Raw genomic sequence first — 13550 nt, 5'->3', positions numbered from 1 at the left:
TATAAAACTTTTTCATAGTTGTGATAACAATTTTGTTCCTTGCTTTTATCATAATGGAAGGTATGAAACCATTATTTTAAAGGGCTCTAAAACATTATCAAGGATATGTGTATAATTTTCCTGATAAGGACAATAATTACAGCAGAACAATTTGCAATCTATTCTCTTTCACTCCACTACCCCCTTGAAAGGAAGTTTCTTCCCACAGTTGAGTGGTGCTGAGCAGGGTTGTAGCTGGAGATGCAGAACTAAAGAAACCAAGAGAAGGGGGCGCATCATACTACATAGTGGCACAGACCACACCAGAGGGTAGGGACTACGGGAAATGGACAGAGGATTAGGGAGGGGCAGCTGGTTCTGTGATATAGCCTTTTCCACACTGTGGTGGTTAATCTTGACTGTCAACTCCATCAGTTTGAGAGAAGCCTACAAGATGGGATTAGTAATGCACACTTCTGGGTGTGTCTGGGTGGCTCGTGGGGCATGGCCTTGGGGACCACAGCTAGGCCCTGGCTCCTTTTTCTCTGGTACCTTTGCCTTGCTCCCTGTTTCCCAGATGCCATGGGTTGAGCAGCTTCCTTCACTATGCCCTTCTGCCACGATGTTTCTGCCTTGGAGCAGCCGACATGGACCAAACCCTCTGAAACTGTGAGTCAAAATAAATCTCTCCTCCTTGAGGTTGTGGGTGTCAGATTTCTATGCCAAGACAGACCACACAGTAAGGTTATATCTACTTAATCCCACTGTTCAGTCTGAAATATTAAAACTCTGATATTTTAAATTCTTATTAATATTTATTGACAGTTATTATTTCTATCATAAGATTATTCCTCTAAAAACTGAAAAAACAGTTAAGCAAATCTTACCTGGGAAAAGCTTGCTTTTATTGTCAGTAGCATTTTTTTCTAGTTTGTTCCTTGTCTGAAGAGCAATTGTTTCATCCAAGTTTTCTGGAGGAATGAAGGGAAGGAATATCATTTCCTAAGAGATATTATCAAACTTTGTACTAAAAATGTTTAAATCTTATCAGAAATACCACACTAGCAATTCCAAAATATTATTGCTGCTAGCAATGTGCTCTGGCCTGGATTTAATTTCTAGGAATCCTGGACTCTGGGATAGACAGATACATAATCCAAGGTCATTAGGTTAACTGCAGAAGTCCCTTCTACATCTCCTTGGCCACGGCCAGGATACTTCCGGGGTTGTCACCTAGAGTGGATGCCTGTGCTTTGACCTACGCAGCACCTATGATCAGGGCACCCAACCCTCTGTCATTCTCTCTCTCTCTCTTTTTTTTTTTGTACCAGGGATTGAACTCGGGACCTTATGCTTGTGAGGCAGGTGGTGGAACCACTAGGCTAAATCCCCAGCCCCACCTCTGTCACTCTCAACATCAGCTCCAGCGTGGCTGAGTGGTCCTGGGCTGACTCGTCAGGATGGTCCCTGATTCTGGGCTACAGTGATTGGTTCAGAAAGGAGCACATGACTCCATCCAGGCCAATGAGAGGCAGTCTAGCGCTTTTGGGAAGAGATGCTCTTACAGGTGTTGGGCCAGCTTTGGTCTTTTATAACCTTACTAGAGATAACAGAGTCCTTCAGGACCAGGGATTTAGCTCAGTGGTGCTTCCACCTGCCTTGCCAGCATAAGGTCCTGAGTTCAATCCCCGGTACCAAAAAACCCCACAAAAAACAAGCAGGGATGGATGCAGCAAGTGAGGCCCCAAGACTCAATGCCTCCCACATGACCTGGAGCCAAGAGCCCAAAGTCCAATCAGGACTCTTAGTCCCAACCTTCCAAACAATGGAACAAAATTGAGTTAAATTTTAATCATATTACTATTATGGAAGTTATTAGAAAATGTTAATAATATTAAATACAACAAATGAGAAATGGTTATACTCAAGTTAGATCTGGAAAGACAGAGTTGAGGACTTCTGGCTAATTTCATTTGCATTCATCATTACACTGGGTAATTCTGGTTACTCAGGTGATTTGGGCTGCTTGGGCACCAATTAGCAAATGACTGAAGACGTTTTGCCAAATCCCTAATTGACTTTGAACAACGAACACCATCACAGTAAGAACAGAGTAGATGGGATTCTCACCAAGGTAGGCAACACCTTCCTCTGGCGAGATCGTGCCGTACTTGACCATCATCTTCACAAAGTCAATCAGAGTTTTCATGACAGTAATCAGCGTTTCCTTCTCTTTTGCCTCTTTTTCTACAGAAAAGGACAAATTCATTTAAAGAAAATTAGTGGAGAATAGCTTCATCTTTTGTACCAATACAGCATCTTATTAAACTATTTCTCCTTACCTTTATAGCTAAAACCACTTATATTTAATTTATATTTGATTCCCCCATTACACACACAGTGCAGATGAACCTAGAAAACCTGTTGCTCAGGGGAATAAGTCCGACATCGACAGACACCCTTCTTGATCCCAGCAAGAGTTGGCCCTTGCATCTGTGGATGCCATATGCAGGGACTGAAAATATTCAAGGGAAAAAAATGCATCTTTACTGAGCATGATGTTTTCTCCTCTCTGTTCCACAAGCAATACAGTGTAACAACCATTTTGGTAACATTTACACTGTGTTGGGTTTACAAGGAACCTAGAGATGATTTCAAGCACATAGGTGGATGTGCGTGGGTCCTGCAAGTATATTGCATAATTTCCTGTCAAGAACTCAAGCGCGTGAAGATGTGGGTATTTGAGGGAGAGGTGGACCAGTCCTCTGTGGATGCTGACAGCCAACTGTACTCGGAATCTGAGAGCCAAACTCACAGAAGCAGGGAGCAGGGAAGCTGCCAAGGCTGGGGAAGAGGAGGAGAGGAAATGTTAGTTTCTATTATACAAGAGGAAAACGTGTGGAGACAGACAGCATGGTGGCTGTCCTTAGCAGTACTGAACAGTGTGCTTGCAGTTTGTTGGAGGGTAGATCTTAAGTGTTGTCACAGCAGGAAGAGAAAAAAAAAGGAGGAGGAGGAGGCAGAGGAGGAGGAGGAGGAGGTTCCTAGGTAAGGCAGTGGGTATGCTGATTAGCCTGATTATCATGATCATTTCACAATGAATATCCACAGATTAAATATCAATTTATTTACAGCTTTTGCCCATGATACCCCAATAAAGCTGAACAAAAAGGAGTTGCAGAGGGTGCTGAGGCTCACTGCTTTGGGGTGGAACACTGTCTGGTTCATCCCCTATCTGCACGACATCCCTTCCCTATCCCTCATATGCTGCAGATGTTCACTGTTTGCTGAACAAATAAATAGACGCTCTGTGAGCAAAAAGATTGCATCGTCCAGCAACTCCACCTTTCCTGATTACCCTTTTCTAGCATTCCCATGACCAGGATACTTCTTTTGAAAAACAGGTGTGAATGATTTTTCCCCATGGCTGCAGTGTGTGGCATTGGTGATTGTATTCGGAAACTGAAGACAGGAAGAAAACCCAGCCAACACACTTCCTAGCATGATGATGTCTGTTCCACACAGTCAGAAAACACAGAGCTTACCTGAATCGATGCTTTGCAGCAGTGCGTAGAAATTTGGGAAGTACTGGAGCTCCTCAAAGTTCTCCTCGCTGTAGGTTTTGGTTCTCCTTTCCAAGCCATTCGCCAACGTCAACGTATTGGATACGGTTTCATCACTTTCTCCATTTGTAAAACCATTTTGCACTATTGCCTTCGGAGTCTCCAGTAAGGGAGGGGAAAAAAATCAATAAAAGTAAGCATCTGATTAGAACTCATGAAACACTAGCTCAATTCCTTTCTCCGCAGTGTCCTTAATGTGAGGGCAGGAATCCCCTCTCCTGGGCAGTGCAAATCTGCAGAAAAGCCACCGGCACCCACAGAAAAGTGCTCTGCCTGGAGGACCCCAGAGGCCCCAGCTCTGCTCAGAGAGGACAGACAAGCGACACTGGTGCTCCCGCACGTCGCTCCTCACCAACTGCCTCTCTGAGGAAGACAGCTGAGGATCACACCTCTGCCCAGGGCAGCTGGGGAGCTCGTAGGACACACACCCAGCAGCAGGTGGTCACACCAGGGACTTCTGGGTAAGATTTTAGCAGCTGTCTGGATGGGTGTATAATATTTTTTTCTTCAAGATCTGATTTTGTTCGTTGTTCCCCGCCTTAGGGATGGTCCATTTGCCATTCCACGGACCAGATGGGAATCTGAGCTTTTCCTACATCTCTTCTTCTTCCTTTCCATCTATTCCACCGTGGCTTTGTTGGTCCTACTTCCCAACGCCACAGCAAATCTCTCCCTCTCGCTCTTTCTCTCTTTTTCTCCCCACCCTGACCCCTCACCCAGGTCTCTACCCACTCTACTCCCAGCAGCCTTCATCTCTCTCTTTCTAACTGGCTCCCCATCCCTCTCAAATCTCTCCTGGACGCTCATTTTCTGCATGGTAGCCAGAGTTACATTTTTGACAGTCTACCCCGAAATGGCTTGGCTTAAAATCTGCTCTGGCTGAGATGCAGTTTGGGTTTGTCTGCCGAAACTCTTGCCTACAGGCTGTACCCCGGCTGGGAGTGGTGATGTCTCTCCTGGGCGCGGGCAGTGCTTGGGGCGCCCAATCAGCTCCTGGGAATGGGCCAGCAGCTGCCCGAGCCAGCGGTCCTCCAGCAAGCCAGCAGCCCCTCGCACACTTGTGCCCTCTGTGTTTCCACCGTGAGTGGGGAACAGCACAAGGCTCGAACCTTCCAGCCTTAGAACCGCAAGCTAAATAAACCTCTTTTCTTTATAAATTACAACACAATCTTCTGATGTTTGCCATGGCTTTCCTGGCCTCGTTCCTTCCTCTGTCTTCCTGTGTCAGCGCTGCACTGCTTGGTACCTAGGCTGCCCACACTGCCTGCTGCCCCTCGTGTTCACATGCTGGCTCCAAGCTCGGTCACCTGCCTGGGCAGCACAGATTCCTCTCTAGGAGGCCTCGAATGCTGTCGTGGTGGAAATGAGGGCTGTTTGAGGACTGCACGCCCCTCCCCAGACCAGTACCTTTGCGAAGTCGGGCAGCCACCCTTGGAAATGAGCACACATCTCCAGTGCTCGGTACACAGGTGGCACTCAACAGAGAGGCGATGCAAGCAAGGTCATGAAAATAGCTGCCTCAGTTTCGTTTCAGAGCCATAAGCTTGAGTCATGAGTTCTTTGATAAATCTACAAAGTGTGGGGTTTTTTTAGACAGAGTAGATGGTTAAAAGCTGTTTAAAAAGATTGCAGTGGGGACTGAAAGTAGAGAGAGTTTTTAGGCTAGCTGGTGAAAAAACAGACCTGATTTCTATTTTGCAGCCTCTCTAATACAGAACCCCAAGACTGTTCTCCTGCTTTAATTGGAAATCGGCTGCTGGAGGAGAGGAGGACCAGGGTTCAGGAAAACCAGAGAGGCAAGGAGTTGGATATCTCCCCAGGGCTGGCGAGAATTCATGGAGCGGGCAAAGATCTCATCGGTTGGTCAGTGCCAAGGAAAATGGACAGCACTGACTGCAAATGGAAACTGAATTCCAGGAGAGCTTTGTGGGGTTGGCTCCAGTCCACAGCTGTTATGATGTGATATGGTTATTTCACATACTAAGTGTTTCTACAGTGTGGCATAACAGGTAACCTTTACTATATAATACACTAGGAAATGTAACCTCCAAATTATTTCCACAGTGGAGTACACATCTTTTACCTTACTGGTGTTTTACGAATACATATTTCAAGTGGACTAACATGCTGCATGCTCCAAACTTTCTTTGGCATCAAGTAAGGTACTAATTATACACACACACACACACACACACGTGCACACATGCACGTGCACATGCACATTTATACAAGCCGTAACACACATACACATACCACTCTCCCTGGTGTTTTGCCAGCCTGGTTCTCTGTCCTGCTTGTGGATTTATTGAGCTCCTCTTCATAATTGTTGGCTTCTTTTGAAATTAATTTTTGTAAAGCTTCTGCTACTTCATCTTCCAGCGTGTGTGCCTGGCTTTCTGTGATCTATTACAAAGGGGAAATACATATATAACTGCTATTCTCATGCTTGTGATTAAGAAAAGTTACACTAAGCTCTGTACTGAATGTACACATTTAGGACTCTTTGGAATCTTTCTGGAGAATCCCATGCCTGTGTCACACGCTGGCTTGGGGCTGTCAACCTGCCTGTGGAAACGAAGGGAGCTTACTTTGAAAGACAGCTCAGGAGCTTCTCCTCCATGGCCCCGGGTTGGGCCAGCGTGGCACTCTGTAAAGTTAACATCTTCCTACACCTGTCGGGCTGGTCGGCTAGGCTGTGGCTGGGTAATGTTAGATTGCTGAGTTTCTTACACACATCACCTGCCATTGTTCCTGTTTCCCTTTATTGCCACATATATCTTCTATCTTGCCAGGGACATGCCAGCTGCCCTTCTGAGATCCCTCAAACTCCTCTTCGTGGGAAGCCTCTCCTTACCCAGGTGCACTCTCTGGTCTGTGGGATGCCTGGGCGTGGGCTTGTGTGCTCATCTAGTTTTTCTGGTAAACTATACAGCCCTCAAGAGTAGCCTACTCTTATAGAACAAAGTAAATGTGTTATGAACATCTGGGTGCTTGAGTTGAGGTCAGGTTACCTGGCTCCCTACTTACTAGGCCAAGATTCAACAGTTTAGAAACAATCTTGTCGAACACTCCTCTGTCATTCTCCTCATAAATCCTGGTAGCGATCTTATGGACAATGTCATCAGCAGTTAAAGGGGTCCCATCCAGTTGATGAAGGCCATCTGGGTCATCTAGGCAGAACAACCACAGTGTATTATCATCCATGCCTGGCTTTTCCACTCAAATATGTTTGTGACATATTTATGGTGATCCTCAGCCTGCATAAACTCTTGGTTTGAAACAAAATTGGGCTGCAGGCAAACAACCCAGATGACAATGGAAATTCCAGAAGCTTAAGTGGCTGTAAAAGCTAAAGACAGCACAAAATACCTCTCCATTTATTATTATCACCAATAATGAAACAATACTTTTTATATACACAATATGCTATATTTATATACCATATTATTCAAATATAACATATTAAATTATTCGATTTGTTGTAATATACAATTTCACATTCTACTTCTGCACTCGGGGTAGGTGGGTGACACGTCTTCTTGTCTTCCCTCTGCAGACAAGTCCCTGGGTTAGGGGTGGGGGAATCAGCCTCACATGCAGAGCCACAGTGTAAACAGAAGATTTTTATTACTTACCCGGGGTAAATATTTACTTCTAATTGAACACAGGTCAGAGTTATCTTCATGTAAGGTAAGCTTAACATGACAAGTCCCAATCATAAGAAAATGGGGAATTGATTTTATAAGCCTGAATTGGAGCAACAGATCTGCACAAAGCAATATGTGAATCTTTGCAGAGAAGGATGCAAGGATGCTTCCTCAGCTTTAGTGGGATGCATGTGGCAGCAGCACTTCAGACCCCGAGGAAGGGTTGGGCCATGGAGCTTTGTACACCCTCCATGGGGAGCCCCCAGGACTCTGTTAAGTCTTCTCACCTTGACGAGATCCAATGTGCGAGGCACTTGAGTCTCCCTGCCACCTTCAGGAAGATCGAAAGGGCCAGAATTGAAGCCTGAAAATATCCTAATTTCATGGGATTTTGTGAGGATTGGTTGACATAAGATGAAAAATTACCTTTGAGTCTTACAGTTCTATACGAAAGCAAGTACAGTGCTATAATTCTGTATAGTAGATTTGGATTTTGAAATAAACTATAGTTATCTTCTAGAGAAAGTAGAAATTGAATATCTGGCCAGACTTTGCCCAAATAATTCTCATCATATTCATTCAAAAAAAAGAACACTTTTGTATTTCCACCCTGATTGATTGTGCCCTTTTCTTCAAGCCTTTTGGGGATTTGGACAAAAAATTTCTCCTGTGGCCTTTCTTCAGACTCTGTGGAAATGGTGGCATTCGCAGCCTCTAGGAAGATACCTTGGGAAGAAGCTCAAGTAAACAAATGGGCTAGTCACACATAGAGAATGGCAAATTTTATGTGGTGCATAACTGCAGAGATAGGAGCCCCGAAAGCCCCAAGAACCAGAGTGCCAAAGAAGCAGAGAAGAGCCAAAGGGGTGAAAAAACCCATAAAATAGTCCCCCTCCTAGGTTTCTGGAAATTGGGCTTATTGCCTGTTTTCCAGGAGCAGAGACTGACTAGCATGTAGGTCTGAGTTTTTCCATTTGTGGGCTGCGAGCCAGGCTCTTGGAAACACATACAACCTTGGTCCATGCAGAGGCAGAAGAATTTGTCTCATCCCCTGATCCCTCAGGATCAGAAAAAGGAAATCTCGATTGCCCACAGCTGGAAAATAATTGTGATGACTTTCTCAGTTCATTTAGTTCACAACAGGGAGTGTTAGAAATACACTGCACTGTGTGTCCTCTGGTGGCAGGAACCTCAGTTTCTCAGGGCAGATATTTCCACATGGGGTTAATAATGGAGCCCTTAGCCATAGTGCTTTCCCTTCTACCAGCTTCCCCTGGCACTTCTAAAATGGACAGAGGAACCCACAGTGCCTTCCTCTATTCTGCTATTACACAATAATGCATAATGAGGCCAGGGATTTAGCTCAGTGGTTCTGCTGCCTGCCTTGCAAGCATAAGGACCCAAGTTTGATTCCCAGTAAAAACAACAACAAAAAGAATAACTCATAATTACCCCAGCAAAGGGTATTCACCCTCCGTCTGCCCTCAGAAAGAAGCCATTCCTGTCATTAAGCAGCCATGACATCTTGATTGGACGACAAAAGGCTGCATTCCAACTCATTATCTGCTCACTTATATTCTGAATCCCCAGAAGCTAATATAATACTTGGAATTCTTTTGCTCCATAATTTTTTTATTAAAGTCTTAATCTAGGTCAGGGATAGTTCTTGACTGCACAGAGCTCACTATCTAGTTCACAATCTGAAGCAGTAACTATATGATAAATGTTGGGATTGTCAATTGTGAGAAGTCAACTTGACTCAAGAACCATCTACAGGTCAGTGAATTTCAGGTATGTCTGTGGATGATTGATAGGTAGGCTGCAAATTGAGGGGGAAAGGCCCACTGTGGATGTGTGTGACACCAGCCAGTAGGCTCGAAGTCTGGACAGAATAAAAAAGGAAAGAAGTGCTTCCTTTCTCTTCAGAGGAGCGCTAGTCTCCGCTACTGCCTTTGGATGTTGGTCTTTAGTTCCTTCAGTCTTCCAGCACCGACTCATCAACCTTCTAGTGCAGACTCTTCTGCTTTCCAACGCGCATGGCGACTGCAGTGACCTTCCAGGCCTTCAGCCTTGAGCTGCCAGTGCACGGATAGCCATCTGGGATTCTTACCTCTCTGATCCAGCAGATAGCCACTACGATTCTTCTGATTTCACCATACATACATTTTATCTTGATTCTGTTCCTCTAGAGAGCCCTAACTAATACAGATAAACAAAGGAGCCCCAAAGAACCATCATGTAAAAGAAACCTGGAAAAATCCTGAGCCATGCATGCCGCAGAAAATACTGCAAGAATGGATGGGCCCATGGGACAAGGCTCTTTTGAGGATTCCTAAAGGTGTATTTAGGTCTGGGAACATCACCCAGCCTTCCAGATGAAGTCTGCCTGCCCCTGAATCCCATTCACCTTTGACTCCAATCCCTCTTATTCTAGACTTCTAAGCCACAAGGGGAGACTAGAAGCTCACCCATAAACTTAAAGCCACCCAGCCGGGTATGGTGGCTCACCCCTGTAATCTCAGCACTTGGGAGGCAGAAACAGGAGGACTGCCATGAGTTTGAGGCCAGCCTGAACTACAAAGTGATGCCCTGTTTCAAAAACAAACAAACAAAAAACTGGATGACAAAAGCCGTCTGGACTAGCACTTGGCATTTCCAAGCCTACTTGAGATGGTATGAAATGTTGGACGATTTAAAAATCAGTTGTTCAAGTTAGAGGTAAAATCATAAACAATCCAAGTCCCTGCCAGGATGGATAGCTGGCAATGATCAATCCAGTCAAGCAGTAGATTGTTTATTTTACTAAACCAAAAGGTCAATTTGGTCAAAGTGCTTAAATCTGTTTTGAATGCAGTTACACCTGGTGTCTATTTCTAATCCCAGTATTTTAGGTTAAAAAGTAGAATTCATGATTTTTAAAAATATTGCTAAACTGGGCTGGTGGCACACGCTTGTAATCCCAGCACTGGGGAGGCTGAGGTAGGAAGATTGCCATGAGTTTGAGGCCAGCCTAGGCTACACAGTGAGGTCAAGGTCAGCCTGAAGTCCTTGAGATTTCCTCAACGCCCCCCACAAAGTCCTCAAGTAGCATAAATCAGGACACATGGCAACATACCAGTGCCCCACGCCACTCTACAGATGTACCAAACACTTCTGAATGCTCCTCAGGCCGCGATGGCCTAGGAAAGTCAGATTTCACTGACTGTGTTGTTTTCTGGCAATCAGAAATAATCACCATGATTCTCTCATTGCTATGGAACAAAATCAAGACATAAAATTTCTTCTATACTCACTCCGAAGCACTGGTCTGCAGGATGGAAACAGCTCTCCTGCTCAGTGCCAAGGTACAGCACTTCACTAATTTCTCAGGTATTCTTTCCCATTCATTCACAAAGTTGCTCAGTGAATTCATGAGCACGCAGGCACTGGGCCGTAATGCTTCTGTTCTTGGGAATTTGGGGATTTAGTTTTTAGAAAGACATTCATCACAGGAAGCTACATTCACAAATGTGAAGTTACAAACTGCATTCAATGCCACAAAAGAAAGGAGGCACGTTTCTGTCAGATCACCCGTGCTGGATGAACCCGGAAATGCCGACAGGAACCAGTCCATGAAAGGGACTGTGGATGCCACTTGAGGGTTTTGGGTTTTGTCCCAAGAGGAATGAAAATCTACTGACAGTTTTAAGCAAAAGAACAACACACTCACATTCGCACATCCCAGAGGCCACTCTGGTGGCCGCATCAAGTACAGGCGGAAGAGCAGCAGAGTGGTTGCTGCGAGCCCTGTAGAAGCTTTCGCTACAGTGCAAGTGAGACACAACTGGAGACTGGGCAAGGGTGGTTGTGACTGGGAATTGTTTAGCTTTCTCCATGGTAGAGAAAATAAACTGATCTATTGGAGGTAAGGCTGATAAAATTTGGCAGATTAGAATTTCAGAAGTAAAGAAACAGTTTAATTCTAGATGTCTATCTTAAGAAATTGTATAAATAGCAGCATATTTCCTAAAGAAAGATTATGCTTGGGCCAGGATGCAGCTCAGTGGCAAGGAGCAAGGTCCTTGGCAAGTGCAAGGTCCTGAGTTCAATCTCTAGTATGGGGGGTGGGGAAAATATGCTGAGCCATGCTGAGACCCAGTGGTACAAACCTGCAAACCCAGCACTCGGAAGGCTGAGGCAGGAAGACTGCTGTGAGTTTGAGGCCAGCATGGGCTCCATAGTGAGTTCAAGATCAGCCTGAACTACAAAGCGAAACCCTGTCTCAAGCAAGCAAGCAAGCAAACAGTCACATTAGGGCTAGTAGGTGGGCAGAGATCATGAGTTTAATCTTGCACTTGTCAAGTTTCAGGAGCATCTAAGACTTCCAAGGCAAGATGTCAGGTTACATAGACAAATGGGTCTGCAGCTCACAAAAGTCTGGGTGAGTAAGAATATCAGGGTACAGAAGGCATACCAAACCATAGAAACGTTAGGAAGACCAAAGGAGAAAGGATATTGCTAGGAGGAAAATATTAAAAAGAAAATAGCAATATTTTACTTTGGGGGAGTGTTTTACTGATCTAATTATTTGAGAATTATTGATAGTTTGTGCTAACTGCTAAAATAAACTGAAATATTAAATGAATCTACTAATGTAACATAGATAGTAGATTTTAAGCATCAATAAAGAATCCTCTGAGGAGAAAATAAAAGTTCAGGATTTTATGAAGCAAGATTTTTGCACATTATCAGTAAATCTGAGCTTTATCTCAATTTGATTAATAAAAATTATGAATGTATAAAGGATACTTTAAAAATATGGACTCTATCATGAGAAACTCCAAATTAGAAAAAATAGGTAGCAAAAAGTTTTTTGATATCATTTACCTTGAAATTTATGATCCAATCCACTCTTAGTAGAATCATAATCATCAATCGGTTTTCGATTCTTGGTTGAATCGACATCTTCCACATTCAATTTATTATCAAATGGGGAGCTTCTTATGGATTGCTTTTCTTTCTCAATTTTTTCCTTTTCTGTTATTGCCTTTAGCAGGTTCAAGTTATCAACAAAAGAATAATTGCTTTCACCTGGTGTGTTTTCTGGAAAAAAATGTCCCAAGCCCAATATATCCATTTTAGAATAGATTCTCATAACCTGTGCTATTTAAGTGAATATTGATGCAATTTCTCTTTACCTGGTGGGGATATGTTTTTAAGCTTGTCTGCTTCCGCTTCAGCAATCTGTGAAACAACAGGAGACAGATCTGGTTTTAAACCATCACTTCACTACCAAGTATAAGAGCCAAAGGATTTAGTCTCTATGGATTTAGTTTTTTTTTTAAATAAAACGTGGATAATGATTCCTATCTCAAAGCATTGTTATAAGGATTAAATGAGATGAAATAAAGGGTAGGTACCCTGTGAGTGTCAATTCCTTTCTCCTAGAAGAGTGGTAAGAGATAAATTAAGCAGACTTAGAGTGGCTGTGGTATTGGGCTTGCTAAGCTATCACACACTTCGTGCTGTGTATTACACAAAACTCATTAAACACAACTCTTAAGGCATAGGAATCACCAGAACTAGACTTCCCATCCTAGTTTCTGTCAATTTAAAAGTAAACTTCTGGTTTGTAAATTTAAAAATGGCAAAAATGTCACAGTACAATCACAATAATGACTAAAGCAAAACAAAATAGCATTTACAATATTATTTTTGACCTACCTGTTCATTCAAAGGTCTTTCTGCACTTAATTCTCTGTTATGTAGAGATTTGTCTAGAATAAGGATACACAAATTTAATTATGCATCGGAAAGATACGGCATGTCTCATTGAAACTTTTTTTAAAAGGGCAGAAAAAACAGCTATTGGAAGAAACACTTTTGGATGCCCACAAAACACATTTGTTAACATGGATCGCCAGCCAAAGGTGCACAGCGACAGTGGCCGTCTGCGTGGCCTTGCTACTTCGCTGGTGCGTTTCCTGAGTTAACAGCATCGCATCTTTCCCCTGCCCAGAAATGCAGTGCAGTTCTAACGCTTGGCTCTCCAGCGGTCCTCCGCTAGAGCCAGCATGATTTGAACTGGCATCGCTGGCACACTGGAAGCTCCTTCCTCCTGGTGCACATGCTATGAATAGACTATGAGAAGCTTGTAAAACTAGAAAAAGAAAAGAAAAGAAAGGAAAAGAAAAAAATCCAACCACTTTGGACGGAACAGCCGCTGCCTCCCTTCTTCCACACAAGAGCTCTAAAACCGTCCGGTCCACGGCCGCTCTGTGCCTCGGGTGCGGCCTCGCGCCGACAGGAGGCGGGCAGGGAG

General features: G+C 43.9%; 1 protein-coding gene across 1 annotated transcript in view; it reads right to left on the bottom strand.

Annotated features, from left to right (window-relative positions):
- The window catches only part of Scg3 (secretogranin III), a 31175-nt gene that overhangs the window by 11770 nt on the left and 5855 nt on the right, over positions 1 to 13550 (bottom strand). Inside the window, exons 3-10 of the mRNA XM_010609098.3 lie at positions 12953 to 13026; positions 12427 to 12472; positions 12116 to 12331; positions 6630 to 6772; positions 5856 to 6005; positions 3525 to 3702; positions 2110 to 2226; positions 867 to 950 (exon numbers count right to left, since the gene is read on the bottom strand). Of these exons, the coding sequence (XP_010607400.1) occupies positions 867 to 950; positions 2110 to 2226; positions 3525 to 3702; positions 5856 to 6005; positions 6630 to 6772; positions 12116 to 12331; positions 12427 to 12472; positions 12953 to 13026 (1008 nt within the window). The remainder of the gene's footprint in view (positions 1 to 866; positions 951 to 2109; positions 2227 to 3524; positions 3703 to 5855; positions 6006 to 6629; positions 6773 to 12115; positions 12332 to 12426; positions 12473 to 12952; positions 13027 to 13550) is intronic.

Source organism: Fukomys damarensis, unplaced genomic scaffold (assembly GCF_012274545.1).
Source record: "Fukomys damarensis isolate Sample0158 unplaced genomic scaffold, DMR_v1.0_HiC HiC_scaffold_17, whole genome shotgun sequence".
NCBI classification, from domain to species: Eukaryota; Metazoa; Chordata; class Mammalia; order Rodentia; family Bathyergidae; genus Fukomys; species Fukomys damarensis.
The sequence above is the reverse complement of the archived record's forward strand: the minus strand, read 5'-3'. Positions and strand labels throughout refer to the sequence as shown.